The 22,950-nt window shown below is 38.0% G+C and overlaps 2 protein-coding genes across 2 annotated transcripts in view; one reads left to right on the forward strand and one right to left on the reverse strand.

Moving 5' to 3' along the window:
- Positions 1–12,824, reverse strand: part of EHHADH (enoyl-CoA hydratase and 3-hydroxyacyl CoA dehydrogenase) — a 41,910-nt gene extending 29,086 nt beyond the window's left edge. Inside the window, exons 1-3 of the mRNA XM_010976171.3 lie at positions 12,585–12,824; positions 8,161–8,264; positions 3,227–3,399 (exon numbers count right to left, since the gene is read on the reverse strand). Coding sequence (XP_010974473.2) covers positions 3,227–3,399; positions 8,161–8,264; positions 12,585–12,658 — 351 coding nt within the window. The 5' untranslated portion in view covers positions 12,659–12,824. The remainder of the gene's footprint in view (positions 1–3,226; positions 3,400–8,160; positions 8,265–12,584) is intronic.
- Positions 12,825–20,652: 7,828 nt separating this feature from the next.
- Positions 20,653–22,950, forward strand: part of MAP3K13 (mitogen-activated protein kinase kinase kinase 13) — a 152,795-nt gene continuing 150,497 nt past the window's right edge. Inside the window, exons 1-2 of the mRNA XM_064493468.1 lie at positions 20,653–20,732; positions 22,538–22,664. The gene's annotated coding sequence lies outside the window, so the exon portion shown is untranslated. The remainder of the gene's footprint in view (positions 20,733–22,537; positions 22,665–22,950) is intronic.

The raw sequence follows: 22,950 nt of genomic DNA on the forward strand, positions 1-22,950 counted from the left end.
TTAATAGCACAAACAGAGCTCTGCTGTCTCTAAGTCTTCACGTTGAAACACATCCCTAGTTTATTACACAATTTTTCTCTGACTCTATTATGACCTGCCTTGGTCAACACAAATAATAGTCTCCAGGAACAGCATTATGAAGCCCTGAAAGAGCCAAACAGCTAAGAAATTAAAAAGACAATCCACAGAATGGGAGAGAATATTTGCTAATCATATATCTGGGATATATAAAGAACTTTTACAACTCAACAATAAAAAGACAAATGACCCAATCAAAAATGGGCAAAGGATCTGAACAGATGTTTCTCCAAAAAGATACAAATGGCCAATAAGTACATGAAAAGATGTTCAGTACCATTAGCCATCAGGGAAATGCAAATCAAAACTGTAAGATACCATTTCACACCCACTAGGATAGCTATAAAAGACAGACAAAAACAAGTTTTAGAGAAGATGTGGAGAAAAAAAACCCTCATACATCGCTGGTAAGAATGTAAAATGGTGCAATGCTTTGGGGAAAAAAATTGGCAGTTTCTCAAAGGTTCAACATAGTGTTACCATGTGACCCAGCAATTCTACTCCTTGTTATATACCCAGAAGAAATGAAAACATGCCCACAAAAAAACCTGTGCACAAATTTTCATAGCATCATTGTTCATAAAAGCCAAAGAAGTATAAACAATCCAAGTATCTATCAACTAAGGAATGGAAAAAGAAAATGTGGTGTGTCTATACAAGGAAATATTATTCAGCCACAGAAAGGAATGAAATACTGATGACATGAAGTTTGAAAACAGGATTCCATTGAGATGAAATTTCTAGAATAGGCAAATCCATAGAGACAGAAAATAGATTTATGGTTGTCTAGAATTAGGGGAGAGGGAGATGGTGGGTTACTCCTTAAGAGTGTGAAGTTTCTTTTTAGGGTGATGAAATGTCCTAAAGTCAACTGTGGTAATGGCTGCATAACTGTGAATATACCAATATACCACTGGATTGTACACTTTAAATGAGTGAATTATGTAGTCTTTGAACTATAATGAAGCTGTTACCAAAAAAAAAAAGAAAAAGAAAGAAAGAAAAAGAAAAGAAAAAGAAAAAGAAAAAGGTCAGGCAGCAATCCCAGTCCAGACAAGAGGGTGAGTTGAGTCCTTTATCAAAAGCCTCTCCTGGCCATTTAAAAGTGACCAAAGCTCTGTTAGTCATGGGAGGAGGAGGGTATTTAAAAACAGACTGTCATTTACTCAAATTGATAGGCCAACAACTTCAAAACATCTGAAATGTTTGCACCTCTCTCACATAAGGCTTTCCTAGCAGTCAGTCACCATATTCCCCGCCACTGGTCATCCCTACCTCCTGAATTATTACTGCTTGTAACTTAGATCTTCACCCAGTGTGCAGAAAGTCATGGTAAGAGAGACATAGAAAAATGGACACTTAGGATATATGTCTTTATCTCTAAGTTTTATAAAAATTTAAACAACATAGGGAAAGGTTAAATAATTATGGTATTCCTATAACATGGAAAATTATGCAACCATTTAAAATGATATTTTTAAGGAATATTTATAATAAGATCAACAGAAAATTTCTCATCAGAAAACATGGAGGCCAGAAGGCAGTGGATGACATACTTAGAAGACTGAAAGAGAAATACTGTCAACTGAGAATTCTACATCCAGCAAAACTAGTCTTTGAAATTGAAGGCAAATTAAGACATTCTCAGATAAATAAAAACTGAATTTGTTGTGGCATGTTTGCCCCAGAAAAAATCCTTCAGGATGAAATGAAAGGACACTAGATAGTAACTCAAATCCACATGAAGGAATAAAGAACACTGTTAAATGGTAATTACATAGGAAATTATAAAATACAGTAGTAATGTAATTCCTCTTTTTTCTTATGTGATTTAAAAGACCATTACATTAAGCAAAAATTATACAACTATATTGATGGGCACATAATATATAATGATATAATTTGTCACAATAACAGCATAAAGGGGGGTGTGTAACAGAATGGTATGGGAGCAAATTTTTTGTATACAATTGAAATTAATCTGAATTAGATTGTCATAAATTAAGATGTTAATTGTAATCCCCAGGGCAACTACCACTAAGAAAATAACTCAAAAATATATAGTAAAAGAAACAATAAGAAAATTAAAAGTACACTAGAACATATGTATGTAATACAAATGAAAACTTTAATGGAGGAATTAAGGAACAAAAAAAATGTAAGGCATAGAAAATTAATAGCAAAATGGCAGAAGCCTTTCCTTATCAGTAATTATGTTAAACGTAAATGGATTAAATGTTCAAAAAGGCAGTTTGGCAGAATGGATAAAGAATATTTAATAATAGTGCAAATATGATATTAGTAAAAAAAAAAAGTACAAATAAACTACAATAAAATTCCAAATGTAGTTTTTTCAATAAAGATTGCAAAGAAAAAATACATATATAAAAAAAATTACCCGGGAAAAACACCAGAAGGAAATAAAATAGAATGTTAATAATGGTTATTTCTGAACTGTGAGTTAATGGTGACTTTAGTTTACATCTTTATACTTTCCTATATTTTATAATCTATTACAATTATAAATCTTATCTTTATTATTAGAAAATATATTACTTATAAAATATTACCATTATAAGACTGGTATCACAAACCTCAATCTATATGTCTAATAACTCAAATCTATTTCAGAAAGAAATGAATTTACTAGTTGTGCATTGTTGCCAACTGGAACTTGTCTTCTTAGGTACTAATAATTATGAGACCACAAAACTGGAGTGTTTGAGATAGGAAATGAAAATTTAAATATTCCAGGGTGGTAGTCAAAATATTTAATACCCCATACTGCATGAGCACGGTTCAGTGAAACCTGATGTGGGCCACATTGCTAGAGTAGGGTCCTGGGAGCCCTGCACAGGAGTTCCCCTTTAGTTGGTGGGTCAATGGGGAGGTTCAAGGGCTAGGGTTAGGGGAAGCAAAGGGACAGTCATGGGCTCAGGGTAGCAGCTATTTACCAACTAGAATGGACATATTTCAACATTTCAACAGCTAGTACCACTGTACTGGTAGCAGCTGAACACCAGTGCTAGAAATACCTAAGAGTTGTTCACCAGTAAGCTAACCACTTAAAATGATCACCTCTGAAGCTTATGACTACATTTAGATCTTGTCCTAGAGAAAAGCCCCCACACCAAATCCCCTCTGTTACCTGTGCATGGGCAATCCTATAGTGACAGCCGAGAGCCACTTCCAGTCCCCCTCCCAAAGCCACGCCTTTGATAGCTGCCACCACAGGTTTCTCATTTCTCTGTATTTTATCTATTAACTTTCCCAGTCTGAAGTCAGAGATTCTGTCTGTACTGAAGGCACTGATATCAGCACCTAAGAACACAAAGACAAGGAAAAAAGGAGAGCTGAGGAAGATTTGGGCTTTGCTATATATCAATAAGTTACCAGATAACTCTTAAGGAATCACAGACCTCTTTGGATCCATGAAACATTTCATTCTTGGGCTGCAGACACAATAAATGAACAAGTAGCCTGGAAAATGTAGAATGATATGAGAGAAAATCTTCAAATCTTTATCAGAAATCCTGTCATCTAAAAATCTGTCTTTCTATATGATAGTGGTAATTTACCTTTAGAAAAACTTGAAAGCTCAGAAAAGAAATAGAGATTGTGACATTGAGTCAGCCCCTCCCATTTTTTGTATGATACTACTCAACAACCCTCTTCACAGCAATTTAGACCCATGTCTATGTTAAGGGCATCCGTCATTATAATTAAAATCTCAGGGTAATGTGCAGACATATTTGTGAGTGATATGTTAATCAATCAGCTTAGAATTATGTTTTTGTGATAGATTTTTTGTGATCAATAAAAGTAACAATATTTACTGCTTTTCCTAATTATAAAAATAATATGCATAATGGAAAACTTGAAAAATAACACCAAACCATAAAGGACATAAAGATTACCCCAAATACCACCACATAGAGACAACAATGTAGTATTTTGGTGAATTCTTAGTTTTTTCCTGATGCATATATGTAAATTGCTTTGTGATCTTGAGTAATTTATTTAACATTTTTGTCTTAATACCTATCTTAAATGACTGATGTGAGAACTAAATGAAAATTTACTATAATACATATTTTTAACAATATTGAGAACATTCTGTAAAATGATTTTTGGGGGAAGGTGAAGGTAATTAGGTTTGTTTGTTTGTTTAATGGAGGTACTGGAGATTGAAGCCAGGACCTTGTGCATGATAAGCAGGCACTCTACCACTGAGCTATACCCTCCCCCCTGTAAAATGACTTTTTGTATTCTCCTTTTCCACATAACATTATACATCATGAGTTCTTTCCCTATAGCATCATCTATTCTTTGAAAACATTAAGTCTGTGGTACCAGTTAAAAAGTTAAAGTAATTATTTAATGTTCAACCTTTATTTGTTTATTTATTTTTGCCACCTGCTCTTCATCTAGCATTTATCCAGGGATTAGGCTTTTTTCTCACCAAGCCATCATATTTCACACTCCAGTGTTATTAAAGCTTTATTTTTTAAATCCTTTTTTGGTTCTAGAGAAACAAGATGAACTTCATTCTGAATCTCAGAACTATTACTCCTATAACTTTAGATTAAAATAATTTTTCATGTAATAATAGCATTTAACATGTACTGGATAAATACTATATACATCAGGCACTGTGCTAAGTAGTTTTGTTTAATATTCTTAGCACCTAAGTTAAGCAGTATAACAATGTCCATTTTACAGGTACAGAAGTTTAAGGTTTTGAGATGTTAAGTGACTAGTTCAGACACGTGACTCTGTAACTGGTAGAATAAGGACTTGAGCTTGGGCAGTCTGACTGTACAGCCCACATTCTGAAAAGTTATACTACATTCTTCTACTTGTGGCATAAGGTAAGTACTATCATCCCAATTTTACAGAAACCAAGGCACAGACAAGAGTACAGTGATTTCACTTTTTAACTGTTTATTTCTGGCATGTAGAAATGCAATTACTTTAGAGATACTGATTTTATATCCAGCAAAATTGCTAAATTCTATTATTAATTCTAATAATTTACTGATAGATTATTTTGATTTTCTACAATCATACCTTCTGAATAAGGAAGTTTTGTTTCTTTCTTCCCAATCCTTATACCTTTTCTTTCTTTTTCTAGCCTTTCTAGCCTGGCCAGGGCCTAGAATACAATGTCAAATCCACATGGTGATAGCAGCCAGCCTTGTCTTGTTCCTTTCACATAAGGAAATCTTTCAATTTACCATTTTGTTTGATATTTGCTGGAGGTTTTTAAAAATAGATGTTTTGCCTAGTAAAGACATTTTCTTTCTATACTTTGTTTACCAAGAATTTTTATCTCTAATGAATGTTAAACATTACCAAGTGTTTTTTTTTCCCTGCACCTTTTGAAATAATCACAATTTTTCTCCTTTAATCTTTTACTAGGATGAATCACATTGACATTCTAATGTTTAACTAATCTAGTATGTCCAGAATAAAAGTGATGTATTATGCTTTTTATATACTGCTGGATTCAATTTTATAATAGATTGTTTCAGATTTTTATACCTACCAAATGAAATTGGTCTGTAATTTTGCTTTTTTGTACTGTCCTTGACAGATGTTATCAAGATTATGCCAGCCTCACAAAATGAGTTGGGAAGTATATTGGGTTGAATGGTGTCCACTCAGAACACATGAACATGATCTTATTTGGAAACAGGGTCTTTGCAGACGTAATCAGGTAAAGAAGAGGTCATACTGGGTTGGGGAGGGGTGTCTATATAAGATCAGGGAAATTTGGACACAGGGGAGAAGTCCACAGGAAGACAGAGGCAGAAAGAAAAGTAGTGCAACAAGCAGCCATGGAATGCCAAGTATTGCCAACAGCCACAGAAGCTAGAAGAGGCGAGGAGAGAGTCTTCCCTAGGGCCTTTGGAGGAAGAAGGGCCTTGCAGATACCTTGATTTTGAACTTCTAGCCTCTGGAACTCTGAAAGAATAAATTTCTGTTGTTTTGAGCCACCCAGTTTGAGCACCAGTTTCTGTTGTTTTGAGCAGCCCCAGGAAACTAATATAGGAAGTGTTCCCTCTTTTTATTCTCTGAAACATTTGTGATAACATTTTCCTTGACTTTTCAGTTAGAGGTTACCAATGAAGTCACCTGGGACTTGAATTTACTTTGTGAGATTCTTGATTACTAATTCAATTTCTTTAATGGTTTTCTGTTTCTTCTTGAGTCAGTTTTATAAGCTGTATTTTTCTATGTGCTCATGTTATCTTTTCCAATGGCTAGAGCACCTGCAGTGATATCCCTTTTGTCTTTATTTATATGTATTGTTTGTATCTTCTCTTTTTTCCTTGATAAGTCTCTCTGAAGCTTTTTCATTAGTCTTTTCAAAGAACCAATTCTTGACATTATTGTTGTCTTGATTCACATTTGTTTTCTATTTTAGTAATTTCTCCTCTATCATTTCCTTCCTTCTGCTTCATTTGGGCTTATTTTACTGTTTGTTTTGTCAGTTCCATGATAAAGATGCTTGTCACAATATGTTTCAGTCTTTTTTCTTTTCTGATGTATACCTTTAAGGCTACACATTTTCTGCTAAGCATTGCTTTAGCTGTATGCCTCAACTTTTATATGTTGTTTTTATTATCAATCAGTTCAAAATATTTTCTAAATTGCATAATGATTTCTGCTTTGACTCAGAGGCTTTCAAGAAGTGAATTTATTTTCCAAACACGTGAGAAGCTCTAGTTATATCTTTGTTATTGATTTCTAGCTTGATTGCATTTTTGTCAGAGAACACATTCTAAATGAAATTTATTGAGATAAGCTTCTATGGTCCAGTACCTGATCAATTTTTGTAAATGCTGCAGATTTGAGAAGAATATATATTTTCCAATTGTTGGGCACTTTGTTCTATCTAAGCCCATTTAGGTCAAGTCTGATAATCCCTAATGCTTTCCAAGGGAAATTATTTTTTTCTGCCTCTGAACTCTAACTATATTCTCTCCTACCTCTGTTGTGACAAAGAAATATCAATTCTGACTTTTCATAATTCTGATCCCTCTCTCCACACCTCAAAGTCACCATCTTGGGCTCCCAACCTTAAGTTTTCAAACAGTTGAGTAAGCCATGAAATAGCTGGTTAACGTTTGGTACATTATTTAATCTCTTAGGCTCAGCCTTTTCATCTGTAAATGGAAATTGTAGGATTTACTGAGGATTAAAGTATAAAGTGTGTAAAAATATTACTAGTTTCATTAATAAGCTATACAGTACTGGCACATAGCAGGCAAGCTAAACAGTAATTATTATGATTAATGTCTTTATTTATTTATTGTCATGATTTCAACATCTATATCTTCTCAGGCTACCACTGACATACATTAAATTCCTTTGGCTACAGTAAGAATGCATGGACCTTCATATCCATGTGATCTTTGTCAAAGAGTATATTTATTTGGGAAAAGAAGACAGTGTGCTACAAATACCATTGAATAAATCACCATTTCAGATACTTCTGCCATATTTTGTCACTATGTTTGCATTTTCACAGGATAACCTAATAAAAAGTGTGATGGCCCCTGAGATGGGTAAGTATCAGAAGAAAAATGAACTCCATTTCAAGACTCTGTAAAATAAAAAATAACATTTATTGAACATCTGCATGTAGGCACTGCTCTAGGGATTTTCAGATGTGTTATCTCATTTAATCTCACAAGAACCTGTTAAGATATAAATATTATGGTATGCATTTTATCAGTAGAGAAATTGAGGTTCAGGAGATTAAAGGGACTTGCCAAAGCTCACATAGGGTGGAGACATATGCAGAGCAGGTAGATACTAGCTGGTATAACAGCCATCAAAAGTCTGCAACTAAATGTCCTCCAAAGGCCCAATCCAATATAAAACAGAGTAAGGTCCGCATCTTCTCTGGGTCTCTCCTGTCTGTCCTGGGTGACTCCTGTCTCTTTTCCACAATGTTTCTCATTCCCACTCAAGTCTCTCATATTCATTACCCACAGGGACAGCTAATGCAGTATTGATCTCAGTTTATGGTGGGATTCCAGAGACAGTGGGAGAGGGTTAGATACTGATTACCTGCACAGAAGATGCCATCTGCTCCACAAATTACAATGGCTTTTACTGTATGGTCTGTTTGCGCTTTCTGCAGTCCCTCTTCTATTCCACGGATTACAGCCAAACTAAAAGGAAAAAAAATTACACAAAGCACTAGTCAGAACCAAATTTCTACCTTCTCAAAGTTTTTTTTCCCTCTCCTAACAATGAAAAATTATACTCATACATGATGGATAAAAATCCTAGATACTATCATTAAGCTTTCACTAATTTGTTTAACAAATAATATATCTGTCTACTGTAAATTAAGCAGTGAACTGATTAAATACATAAGTTTAGAAAAACAGTGGTTTCCTGCATTCTGTTGTAACTTAGACCACTTAGAATCAGCACTATCAACTTAAAAAATATTACATACATCTTCTATGTACAGTGAAAGGAGTTTACAGCATCCTAGGAGAACAAAATACACACAGCACAGTATCACACTAAGATGAGTGCTGTAACAAAGGTGCAAAGAAAGTCATATGGAAGTTCTGAGGGGAAAGAAATTGCTTTCAATTTGTCATATTGGCAAAATATAAGAAAACTGGAATAGTCTAGAAGAAACAGTCTAAGAGATGTAGCAGGGGCTGCAAGTTACCCCCAAATATCCCTTCCTCCTGACCTTCTTCAAAATATTAAACATCTAGTTTCATTTCGATACATAGCTGCCCAAAATAAAGACTACATTTCCCAATAGTAAGGTCAGCCCACGGCATTGAGTTCTGGCCAACGGGATAGAAACAGATTTGGTATATGCAACTTTGGGGAAGAGTCCTTAAAGGACCTGGTATGCTTTTCTCTTTTTCTTCCCTCTCTACTCCTGGCAGGAATGCTAGATGGCTAGATTGGGAGCAGCCATTATGGATCATGAGGTGGAAGCTCTTTCTTGAGGATGGCAGAGCAAAAGATAGATGGAATTGGGGTCCCTGATGACTATGGAGGAGCCATGCCATTCCAGGACACTGTGAGAGAAATCAACTTTTTCTTGCTTAATCCACTATTTTGAGTTTTCTGTCACTAGCAGCCAAACCTAATTCTAACTAATTTAGGAGGTAAAGGCAAAGTCTGGAAAAGGAAGGGCATGTAATAGATTTTGCCAAGTTTCAGTAGATGAGGGAGTCATCTGTGGGGGAGATAAAGCCAAGATTAAATGGATCTCCCAGAGGAAAAGAGAGCAGAGGGTAGGTCCTCTAGATACATCCTCATTTAAGAGGTGGGAGAGGCTCAGCAGAGTGATTCAGCACCAGGGGAAGCCCGAAGTCACAGAGACAAAGAGAGGAGAATTTGCCAAGAAGCAGAGGATCAACAACTGCCAAGAGATAGTAAGGAGGAGAACTAGGAAAGTGGTGAGGAATTGCTTACAGAAAGATGACAGAACCAGAGTCCAATCAGTTTTGCCTTAGAATGCTGAGTATTCTGGGGGAAATGTCTCCTCATTAGTATACAGGGTGAAAAAAAATTGTGAAACAAACAACAAACTTCCAGAAGAACCAGATTGTTCAGATTAGCAACCCTGAGTTAAAACCTCAGGGAATAAAAGAGATATTTGCCCTTTACATGGTAATTCCCTCTCACCTAGTTATTTGTCACTATTTAACCATGATGAGATCAAACAAAACATCTTGCTTCATCTAGTTAGTCATCTGTAATTTTGTTTCTGCTTTTTTCCTAACAACTATTATAACAGGCATTAATCACATTGTTGAAACTACCCTTAATACCCATAGTTGGGGAGGGGGTAATTAGATTTATTTATTTATTTATTTATTATTTAGTGGAGGTACTGGGGATTGAACCCATGACCTCATGCATGCCAAACATGCACTCTACCACTGAGCTATACTGTCCCCTCAACTAGTTAATTAAAAACCAAATCTGCTAATGGAAAACTGACTCTGAACCACCCATAATACCAAGAAGTCCAAAAGGCACATATTCCTTTTGGGTAAGGATGGCTGCAAAATTAGCCAAAATGAGCTCAATCTGTGCCACTGAGGAGGCAAGACTGGCTTTTCCCATTTCAACCAATCCCTACTCTTATGTTCTTGCTAATTTCACAAAAAATCAAACACAGGAAAAAAATGAAAATGACTGCAAGAGATACAGCTTTACTAGATCTTAGCTGAGTGAAAGGGACCACAGCGTCACAGCAATGTCAGGGTCACAGGGGTTAAGAAATTATTTTCCCCCTTTAATATTGTCAGGTTTGGAGAAATGGAGTCTAAAGGGAACATTTCACGAATGGTGACCAACTCTTTAGCTTCTGTGACTATAGGAAATCTTTTTTGTGACAATTTTTTTAAACTGAATATCGTCAAATCATGGCTTGTAACCAGCATTTTTTACAAAGAAATAGAAAAGAATACATCAAGCATGTAAGGATGTCTTGTTTCACGAAACTTTGTCTTCAGTTATGTATTTGTGTGTGTGTGTCTTAGGTTGCTATGTAAAACATGGATTAACATATGGATTATAGCAAAAAAAAAAAAAAAAAATCTGAAAGCCATTATACTGGGAGATAGACCTAGTAATCAGGTATGTCCTACACTTGTAAAGAGGGCTGGCATTTATCTGAATAGAGGGAAACATGGCTGGCTAAAGGAGAAAGGAAAGACTTAAACTATTTACTGGGTCAAAAAATATTCAAATAAGAATTCTCAGTTAGCTAGGAAGAAATAATTTCCACATAAAATTAGAAATAGGAAGGGGGAAAGGGAGGAAGGGAAGAAGAAAACTATACAGCAAAAAAAAAAAAAAAAAAATTGGGAACCTGTTACACTTAATGAATGTGCTGGGACATACACATTTACCTAAATATAAGTTCAGAAGAACGTAGATGGGAAAGGGCAAGAAAGTATTTATTCCCAAGTGAAGGAAATCTTGATACAGCTGAAATGAATCCTGAGCAGTGGGGCCTGTTGGTAGGGGCTTGAAACAGGCTTTCTAACAGAAATGACAACAGCTAACATCTGTTAAGTGCCAGTTTATAATCTCCAATACATTTAAACCTCACAACAGCTTTATGAGGTAGATATTTACATTTCCCTTGCAAGGGGGTGGGAGATAGGTTAAATATCAGAAACATTTTAAGTACTTACAGGAAAATATCCCTAGTTATAGAAAGACTGTGGAACTTTTCCCCAAACTCTTGGAGAGCACAGGTTAAGGCAGAGAATCCCAATATTTAGTAATTCTAATTAGAATACAGACAAGTCCAAAATTGATACGTAATCATATTACTAATGTTTTTCTTCATCAAAACCAAAATAACAAATATTTTGCTTTTTTCTGAGTGGCAAGTAAGTGGATATATCATCCTTGCATGATTTTATTTCTAAATTTTTTGTAGTAGTAAATGCAAAATTTCATATTAGAATAAGAATTATAATATTAATGCTAATGATAAAATCAAATCTGATGAAACTAGGATAAAAATTCAGTTAAAATTAGCAGGTCTTCTCATTTCAATGTCTTTTTGCTCCAGCAGCATGTGATAAGGATTCTGACCAAAGGTCTTTTTATGCATTATATATTCTTTGTAAATTATAAAATTTCTGCTAATCCTACTGCCTGTGGATGGGTGACTCTTTCCTAGGCTGATGTATCACTACACTTTTTTCAGAGAGATAAAAGAACCAAACCTAATAACTTCATTAATTTTCAAAACAGCAGCATTTTTAAAGTTATGTTGGAAGTGCATTGAACACACGTGATATGGCTTAGAGAGTTTAGCACGGAAGGTCCTCCACAAAAAAAAAAGAACATAAACGGCACAATAGTTTTTCAGAAGATGCTGTTTAACAGGCTTATTCTGACATGGATCTTCCACTGAAGCCCCAAGACCCTGAGGTTTAGAACAAATCAAGAGTTACACCTTTGAATTTCTGGGCCAGGACACAATTCTGTGTTGGCATTAATGGGGACCTTTATTACTTCTTAACCATGGGAAGCCACTTTATTGTTGGATTCCTAGAGCTTTTAGTGGCACACTATTAAGAGTGGCCTGGACCCCAGGTTGGGAAGCGAGGGATCAAGGTCCAGCCAGCATTGCACAAAGACCTTTGGAACAGAAACTACGCCTGAGAAGTCAAAGTTTCAAGCAAGCAGAAGAGTTCAGCACGAAGTTCGCAGGGACAGCTGGGTTTGGGCCCAGCTCCCCTACTTGGTAGCCATCTGTCTGCCTCTCATTCTCGGTTTCCTTACCAGCAAAACGGAGATGAGGGTTCTCTGTAAACAGGAACCAAGCTAACCTCCGTAAAAGGCCCTGGTATATGCCATGGTTCAATCCATGCCAGTGTTTCTCCGTTTAAACCAGCAAGGGAGAGTTAAAACCTCCACGGCCTGCAGGCGGCTAAGACCCCACTTGCTGTCCCAGGGCTGGAGGTGACCGAGCCTGTTACCTGATCGCGTTGACCGGCGGGTTTCGTAGGCGGATCAGTGCCAGAGAGTTCTGCAGCCGCGCAAACTCGGCCATGTTTCCTCTGCCTCGTAAGTGCCGCCACCTCCCATCACTGGGTAATATCACATTCCCTGGGCGCCGGGCCAGCCCCGCGAGGAGGGACGCCCACTGGGCCAATGCGGGCGGGGCACCGCCTCCCACCGCTCGGCCAATCCGGGGCACAGGTGCCCATCTCCACCCCAACCCTCCTCCTTCCCCGAGCCCCAACCCTGCAGACCCTTGCCGTCTCTTCCTCTTTGTTGGTTCCCATCCTGCTCCCATTACAAAATAGATCAGGGAGGACGATGGGCAGTGGGAGGAAGGTCCAGCAAGTCGAGATCTGCAAACTCCAGGCCCAGAGGGGCTGGCTTCCCCGGACAAGTTCTGGGATCGTTAAATTGGTGGAGCATCCCCATCACAGATTTCATCTTCATGATCCTTCTTAACAGGGAGAGATATATCTGGGATCCTGACAATCATGTGATGACACACACCTGGAACACATAAAACACACAGATTATGCATTTCACCTAAATGAGTATGGTACTAACATCAACCAAATATTTACTGAACTGTCATACAGCAATCGAGTGTAAACCACAACTTTCCTTTTTTTTTTTTCCTGTTGCCATTCCTAAGGATTGTGATTTCTAATTCTTCAACCGTGAATCAAGTACCTATGCTGTTAGGCTGCAGGCAGGCCCAGCCCCTTCCCTCTAAAACTTCTAGCTGGGACAAGGTTTTTCAAGATGCAATTGGCCTCCACTGGTCTCTGCAGTCCATCAGGTGGTCTGAAGGCACTCTGGAAGTTTCAGAGGGAACAAAACAAATGTTGGCAACGATTAAGAATTATTTTCATACATATTCTTTTATCTATTGAAAATAAAACCAGTTTCCTACTTCTAGGAAAGTACCCATGGCCTTGAAGCCCTGGAAACAAGTAGCAGACATAACCTATCCAATCCATCAAGGACAACCTATCAAGGACAGACCCTCACCTTTGACAGACAGCCAATCACGTTCCTCTGGGTGCCAACATTCAACACCAACCAGTTTCTTTCAAGTGGCATCAATCTCTACTACCTCTCAAACTCACCAATCCCCAAATTCCACCTTTCCCAAAAACTTGATGTAAGATTAACAGTGTGCTCTGCTTGGAGAGACTGTGTATGGCCAACGTAGCTTTCCCTTACTGCAGGAAGCAATACATTCAGTGTTGTCTTCTTGTTTCAGATATTGGTCTCCAGGGGAACAACTCTGCTGTGGCATCCTAACAAGTTTGAAAGTCTCCACAGAGGCCACGCAGGCAAGGCTTAACAATTCTGAAATTGCTCCTGGAGCAAGCAGAGAACAGCATGTTGTGGCACGGCCTAGAGGCAGTTTCTCATCTTTATATTGGGGTCAGCCACAAGTCATTTCTAATCTCTCTCTCCAGTTCCAGATGAACACAGAACTTTCTACCTTGCACCACCCTCCCCTTAGGCACAGCTGCAAACTTCTGTGTAAATCTGTATGACTGCTTGGCAGTAGTTGGCTCCTCAACAGGGCAGGAACTAGGGCAGGTGAGCAAGGCACCTCACAGGCAAAACTGAAGAGGACACTCACTCCCAGTTTCATGCAGTTGCTGACCCTGCCCTGCTCCTTAACAACAGAGCGATCCCCACAGTTCCTATATTCTGTCATCCAGCCCCTCCTGTTTGGTGTCTTACTGTGGGACTAGGGATGCAGGGAGCTGACACATGCTGGTCTTTGTTTTGCTGTCTATGTAAATAATAAACTGTCTAAATCTATTTAGACTCCTTACGGGCCAAATCTGTGGAAGTGTGGCAAGCCAATTTAGCAGGTGCCACCATGCTGCTGCTTACAGACCCCTTGATCCTTTGACAGTCTCTTGATCATTGTGATGGATTGTTATATTGAGTTGTCTTCTCATTTGTCTCAATAAGTGCTACTAAACAGGATGCCGTTCCTCTTGACTAATGCACTTCCACATCAGTTGCATGTTACTGCTTTTGCTTGTTAAATATGTCATTTGTTGTCATGATGTTGCAATTCACAAATAGACCAGTTGATCAGAAGTATATTCAATATCTTGTATTAACCTATAATGGAAAAGTTGAAAAAATGTGTGTGTGAACATATATATGTAACTGAATCACTGTTGTACACCTGAAAATAACACAATATTGTAAATCAACTATACTTCAATAAAAAGTTCATTAGAGCTTAAAAGAAAAATATAAGAATGTAAATATAAAACTTTTGTGTACTAGAACATGCAAATATGTACTTATACTAAAACCAGAGCTAGCTATCTCACCTTAGCTTTCCCTGCATTGGTAGTCTTTTATTTCTGGAACCCAGGGGTTATGTTGTGAAACTCCATTTAACTGTGGCATGAAGCTATCAGAGCTGACTTCTTTGGTAAACCATCAGGGTTTTGGGTTTTGTTTTTTTTTTTTGTTTTTTTTGGGGGAATAATTGCAAGATATTGCTTTCTAGTTGGAGAAATAAAATTTCTCACATGTTCTCTTCAGTGTCCCTTCCCCTTTCACTGTGGAATACAAGCAGACAGGAGTCTCCAGGGGAGGAGAGAGCCACAGCTAGAAGTCTGACTTCCCACATTATTTTGTGAAGGAGAGCTGCCCCACTGACTGGAACCAACATGGACTGTTAAAAAATTTTAACCTGTCCTAACTAATACAATGAAAAAATGGGCAGAGAGTACAGTGAAGTTGGCTTGGGGAGAAAAGCTGCTCATATAGTGTCTGAAATGAGAGACAGGATAAAAATAATTTCTTCAAATACTGATATTATCAGTAATAATAATTTTTATAATTTCACATGGCTTGCTCAAGTTTTGAGCCTTGGAGATACACACACACACATATATATATTCTGATAAACTGGCACCATTTAAAAAGAGGCTACATACACATAATTTGAGATGCCCTCGCTTATTTAGTTTAATATTCTTTCTCATATCTTTAGTCAATATTCTTTTTTCATGCCTCAACAACATTCCTAGCACAAGATTACCCATCTTTCTTTGAATGCTCCCAGTGATGGGGAACTTAGTACTTGGCAGTCCTGCTTGCTAAAAATTTGCCCTGTTCCTTAGGACATTCCACTCCCTGACTCTTCTTTTGTTATAAACTAAGTCTCTCTTTAATAGAACACTCCTTCCAGTGGGGAGACTATAGCTCAGTGGTAGAGTGCATACCAAGCATGCACAAGTTCCTGGGTTCAATCCTCAGTACCTCTGTTAAAAAATAATAAATAAATAAATAAACCTAATTACCCAATCCCCACTGAAAACAAAAACAAAATTAATAAACACTCTTTCAGCTAACAAGTCAGTCTTAAACCTGCTCCTTTTAGGCTCTTTCTCTAGGATGACCAGTTCTCATATGAGAAGCTATCTCTAGTTAATCACTACATAAGTTGTTCTGGACACTCATTTGAAGTGTGCAATTCTGTGATTTTTTAGTATATTCACAATATTATCTACCATCACCACTTTCTAATTCCAGAACATTTTAACACCCCCAAAAGCAGTCACTTACATTCCCCTTTCGCCTCCTCCCCTAGCCAACACAGATCTACCCTAAGGGAGACACTAATCTGTCTCTGAGTTTACATATTCTGGACATTTCACAAAAACGGAATCACACAATATGTGGCCTTTTGTGTCTGGTTTCTTTCACCTAGCATAATGTTTTTAAGAGTCACCCATTTAGTAGCATGTATCAGGACTTCATTCCTTTTTATGGCTGAATATCCAGTTTGTTTATCCATTCATCAGTTGGTGGATATTTGGGTTGCTTCCACTTTTTGGTTATTATAAACAATGCTGCTTTGAACATTTAATGTACATGGTTTTGTGTAAATTATGTTTTTAATTTTCTATACCTAGAAGTAGAATTGCTTGGTCATATGGTAATTCTATCTTTAACTTTTTGAGGAATTGCCAAACTGACACCATTTAGCATACAAAATATACAGCAATGTTCGAGGTTCCAATTTCTCCAAATCCTTGCCAATACTTGTCCATTTTTTATTATTAGGCTAGTTGTCCTTAAATATGAGTTACATTGTATTTTTCTTTGTCACCAAGTGTGGTCTCCTCCCTTTTTGAGTGAATAAACATTTAGAATCTGCCTGGCTTATGAAAAGTTCTCAGCAAAAAGTCATATTATTAGACATTGTTAATGTTATGTTCCTTTCAGATGAGTCAAATTGAATAGTGTTTTTCCTCTAGGATTATAGTTCCATCTGTTTTGAATAGCAAACAGGATTCAAACTAATATACCATGTATTGTTAAGGTCAAAATAAAACAAGTTGGCACAACTCATACTTCCATTAATATAATCATCACAAGTTCTAGCAACTATTATTTATTTCCAGGTTTTCCCATCAAACTGCCTAGATTTTAAACCTGGAGATTGTGCTGATGTGATTATAGCATTGAGAAATCCCAAGGGAGAGGCAAGGGGCCAGAAGACCAGGCACGTGTTTTTATTTTTGAGTAGGCATGAAGATGGTAAAAGATGTTGACTGGTAAGTTTTAAATCAATACCTTATGAAACATTAGAATAATTCATTAAGAAAATGGTTTGTGATCATCAAAGATACATTGTGTTCACTGAGAAGATATGCCAAATTAATTTCATTTCAGTTTTTGAGAGGATTAATACATTGGAAGGTCAGAGAAATGTTGTACTGAGATTCCTAGAGATACCACAGTTAGATGATGGAATCCTTGCGGATATGATGTGGGTTATTTGAGTACAATGTTCTCTGAATAAGCATTAGACCAATTACATTTTTATTCAGCAATTACAGGTGCTAGATACTGTTAATGCAATGAGCTAAAATACATGCTATATGCCCTCAAGTTGCCTGCTTCAAACTATTATGGGATAGTAGATCTTAACTGAGGGAGTAGAGGGAGAAGCAAGTATTTTGAAAATGCACACATCTGGCACTCCCTCTGGGAGGTTCTGATTCTGGATGGACTCAGCAACTTTAAAAAGCTTCCCAAAGAATTTTAATGCACACCTTTGGTTAAGAAACGCAGGAGGGAAGCTTGGGTAGTTTACTGCAGTGTTCTTGACTTGATTCTGCCTTGAACTATATTATTTTTCAAGCTGAGCAACTAATAATGTCAGAAAAATTTCATATACACACAGTATATAACTGCTTACATTACAATAGAATTAAATGAGAGAAACTGTGGAGGACCTTTTCTACTGCTCTGTGCTTTATTCACAGATTGGTACAGCTGAATTCTAGATGAGTTTGTCACTGAGACCTAAAATATAAAGCTGGCTTTGTAAGAGTCATTGGTGCTGTTCACAAATATTCTATTTTTTTCCCCTCCTTACTGATGGTAGAATTGCACTTCCCTGCCCACTGAAGAAAGTGAGGTCATCTGACATTGCTGTGGCCAACAAAATGAGAGAAGTGGTGGAAACATGTTAACACCTGCTTTACCAGATTCTTTTTTCCTCTGGCTTGGTTACTGGCAATGATCAAGACAGTGGTTGCTCAATCAGCCTGGGTTCCTGAGTGACTATCATGAACAGAGCCTCACTGTAGACCCAAAGTAATATTTTAGTATTAGAAATTAATTTAAGTTACTTTAAGACATTTAGGTTTGGGGTTGTTTATTTACTGTGGTATTACACTATCTATTCTAACTAACACAGAATTCTAGGGTGAGTCTGTGACAGCATGACATTTAATGGTGAGCAATGTAAAGCCCTATACTACAGTTAAAGATAAAAATTATAGAGACTAGAGTGCCCAGTCCAGAAATTAATGTATATTTTTCTCTTTTCTAGCCTGAGAATCATCCTGGAATTACTGAATGTGCGTCCATCCCATCTGAGAGTATGCACAGTGTACAGATGTGAAGATAAACTGCTAGTCATTGTGCCACCTCCAGGAAGGTCGGCCATAAGCAGAAACAGATGTCACTGAAGGCAGGACAAAGAGGGAAAGAAATATGGGTCCTGGATGATATCACTGAGTTGAGGGAGCAACCAACCCTGATGCCTGTCATAACAGTTCTCTTACAGAAGTCAATACATCCCTTATTGATTAAGTTAGTTTCTGTTGTGTTTTGTTGAAGATGCAAAGATGCTGCCCAGATTCCCCTTCAAGAAAGGGCTTGCTGGACAGCTCCTGGAGTGTGGTCAGCAGGCAGCCCTCAGCTGTCAGTTTCTTCATGGTCTGTCTCAGCTGCAGAGAGCCATGTTGCATGAGATTACAGCCTTTCTGGGTGGACTGCATGCATTAGAAAGGGCTGGCCACTTCAGTCTGACACAAGATACTCTGATGGGTGATACTCATTCTAGAGGAACTTCCCAGGTAGGCTGAAGAGTCTTTAGACCTGAAAAGCAGTTCAAATTCTTTCTCTGGCCAGTCCTGCTTTCTTCCATTCCTAATAAAAATCTTTCTCCCAATCTCCATATCAGTGTCTACTTCCAGAAAACTCAGTCTATGGCAAGTCTTCTGTAACATGAAGCAAAAGCATTCTGATATTCAGTGGGATGGTTTGAACTTGGTCTTGTCTACAGGAAGGGAAATGTACTCATAATCTACCTAATTTTTAACTTTGTATTGTAGAAATTTTCAAGCAAACACCAAAAAATAGAAGGACTATTATGAATCCCCATGTACCCAACTTCAATAATATCAATATATGTTCAATAGTTGTCATCTGAACCCTCACGTATTATTTTAAAAAAAAGTCTCAGACATTATATTATTTCATCCACAATGCGCTGATGTGTGTTTTGAGATGGAGAGCAATGCCTTTTTCTCCATTTTCCTCTGAATCCAACTCCTGTCTATTTTCTCATCTCTTCTTCCTCTTTCCACTGCTACCGCCTTAAAAAAAGGAAGAATTTTAATAAGAGAAAGGGGCAATAGTAGTAGGGGATAGAATGGTCCAAAAGTAATCCTGGAATCCATTCATTCTTTCATTCATTCAACAAACGTTTTAGACTTATCATCTCTCAGTCTTAGGATACTCAATTTTTACCAGTATAGATGGTTGTTCAGATAGGTGGTATAATAATGTCTTTGGTCAGACAAACTAACAAGAAATGGAGAAAGGTAGGGAAGGAGACAGGAGGAAGCAGGAGGGAGGAGAGAGGAGAAGGGAGGGAAAGCAAAGCAAAGCAAAGCAAAGAAGCCATCTAGTGGTCACAGCAGGAAATAATCATATTTGTTTGTTTTTCCTACTAGACAAAAAAGACAAGGCTTACTCCAGGTAGGACCTTCAAGAGGAAACTGAGGCTGAGAGGTGAAGTGATACGCTTAAGGTCACATGGCTAGTTAATAGCAGAGCTAGGCATGGAACCCAAACAAGCTGACTCTCAGTTCAGAGAAAGTACCAGGCATCATTAATTAATCCCTTTCCAAGGATAGCAGGGAAGCTGGTTCCATTCCCCTTTACCACTTACATGTTCCAACATATAAGGGAACCAGAGAGGGCTTGTAATAGCTAGCACTCTTTGAACGCTTTCACTGTGCCAGCGCTTCCCACGTATTATCCCAAGTAATAAAACACCAACCTTATGTTCCAGATACTAGTATTAACCTATTTCACGCTTGAGGAAACGGCACAGAAAGGCTAAGTAACTTGCCTAGGAAATACCGTTACAATGAGAGGCAGCATCACTTGAGCAAAACTGAGAAATCCTTGTGATTCTCCGAAGGGCCTGAGGAGTCCGGGAAACCGTGATGAGCTCAACATACAGAAGGAGCAAAGTGAGTGTAGAAGAGGCTGCAGAAGCTAGCAAAGAAGCTTGAAAACCAAAAAACGCACTTCTTCAGGCTGGGCTACACAGCAGGCGAAAAAAAACCCGCGTAAACAAGACCCGGAGAGCGCCGGATCCCGGGGGTACCGAGAAACAGGTCGGAAGTGACGTCAACTAGAGGCGGTGGGCGCTTAGCGGGACCGCGGGGCGCGGAGGCATTCAGGCGGGACGCGACGCCCGGAAGTTACGCCCCGGAGGTGGTACCTGGTTGTGGAGGGCGTCGCGATGGGCGGGGCGGGGCTTCCGTGGCCATCCTGGAACCGTGGATCCCGGGCAGGTAACCTGCGGGCCGAACCTTGACCGGGACAAGGGTGGAAGTTGGGGTTGGGGGCTCCGTTTGCTCGAAGCCACAAGCTCGGGCAGAGAAACGTAGGTCTCCCATGAGGCGGTGGCTGGAGAAAAGGCTCCTTGACGTGGGACTCCCTGAGGAGACAGGGATACGAGGAACTTTGGGAACGGGGTCGTGAGGGCCGAGGTCGTTGAGGAATATGGACAGGCTGAGTCTTTTAGGAGTCGGTTGACTGAGGGTAACAGGCTTATGAGTATTGGCGCTCAGGGCTGAGGAGTTTGGAACCTGGGCATTGAGATGAGCTGACCTAGAGTTCATTTCCCACCTACCCCGTCCCCCGTCGTTTTCTGCTAGTAGGGGACAGGAACTTAGTCTTCTCATCTCAATGCAGGATAGGGCCTTGCCACTGTTAAGCATTCTTTAGATGCTGTCGAATGAATTAATTAATGAACGCACGAACCCAGTTCTGGCTCAGCAGGGGGAACTTTTGAACTTCAGTATCCCTTTCTCTAAATATAGAAAAGATGCCAGCTTAGTTTGCTGACCAGTGGTTTTGAGGATGCCAGTGCAGTAGAGATTCAGGACATTGTTGTTAATTGTTTTGTGGTTATTGAAATTTAGAAATGTGTCTTAGTATTTTTCTCTGGGGTAGGTAGAGAGGATAAGGCAATCAATTTGGCTTCTTTAAGGTTCCTTTACTTTTCTGAGAATAACTTCCAGGTACATGATACCGGGCGGGAGTTGGCCATCAAATGATAAACGGCAGTTGTATCACTGAGCTTCTAATTAGTATTCTAAGTACTTTCTTTTCAGCAATGTGAACTTCCTTTCCTTTTTCTGAATGTTTTCATTCTTAAATTGGGATACCTTTTACATTTGAGATGTAAAAGAGAATTATTTCATAACAAAGATGAAAATAGTAATTTATAAAAATCCAGCAGAGATTTCACCTGTTGTGTGCACATAAGTTTAACTCCTTCCAAACAGTTGAGGGAAGCTTCCAAAAGAATGAATCCCTGAAGGTTAAATTGTTTCCTTTGTAAAGTGTTTGCTTAGGTGTCTTGAATGTGACAAAGAGTGGGCACAGACGTAAAGAACAAGTAGTGCAACCAAATTGTTTTTGGTTGTCAAGTGGAAAAAAGTGCAAGTACACATCAGGCCATGTAGTGTGATCTGGGCATGAATCACTGTCTAGATGCAGTGATTGCTCTAGATGTAGGGAGGTGATTGTGTGTATGGGTTTCATGCTGTCTCATGAGATAGGAGCTCCTAAGTGGTTTCTAGAATCTTATCATTAGAATGTATATAATGGAGTAGGAAAACTTGATTTATGGCTTTTTTTGTTATTTTTTACAAAGGAGAAACTAGTAAGCATTTTAAGATTTAAAAATATAAGATGTTCTTTAAAAATGGGTTGGAAAAAACTAAAAGTAGACATGTAAATACCTTATTGAAGTCATCTAATTTTTAAAAGTTTGCTTGCCTTCAACACTTGTTTTCCCAATTTCTGGGAATTGTTGGTATCCCAACCATCCCCACCTTTTTGTGCTCTTACCTTTAGGATACATATAAATTTGGTACAAAGTAATATTTTGAGATCCTCTAGATTTATGTTAATATTAATGTCTTAAAGTCTTAATTTTGCTACCTCAGTCTGCTGTTCAATGTCATGTCCACTAATTTTTCACATCTAAATGCCTATATTCATAATAATTATTATAACTGTTACTCATAATAAATTGGTATCTACACGGTAACTTAGATATGTGCATTGATATTCTTGAGGTTTTCAGTTTTGCAGAACACTGATATCTATGGACTCTAATATGGACTTCATTTAAGGAAATCCACGGACCATTAATGGACAAAAACATGAATCAATTTGTATTTTGGCATTCAAATCCTAGCACTTTGGGAAAGGTAAGTTGTTGATTGTGTTTTATGTTAGGTGAGAAATAGAACAGCCCTGGGTTGGTCTGGGAAATTGTAGGACTGTGTTTTCATCTGGACCTTCCAAAGAGAGAGATTTGTTCTACATATATGAGGCAATTGTTTTCTCTGTAAAAATGATCAGAAATTAAAGAGATTGACAAAATACATTATTCCTAGAAGATTACTGCTCTGTTTTCTTTTTTGGGGGGAGATCTCCTTTTAACACTTTAGAACCTGGTAGTATATTTCAATCCTATAAGAATGGGGCCTCAAA

Source organism: Camelus dromedarius, chromosome 2 (genome assembly GCF_036321535.1).
Source record: "Camelus dromedarius isolate mCamDro1 chromosome 2, mCamDro1.pat, whole genome shotgun sequence".
Taxonomy (NCBI): Eukaryota; Metazoa; Chordata; class Mammalia; order Artiodactyla; family Camelidae; genus Camelus; species Camelus dromedarius.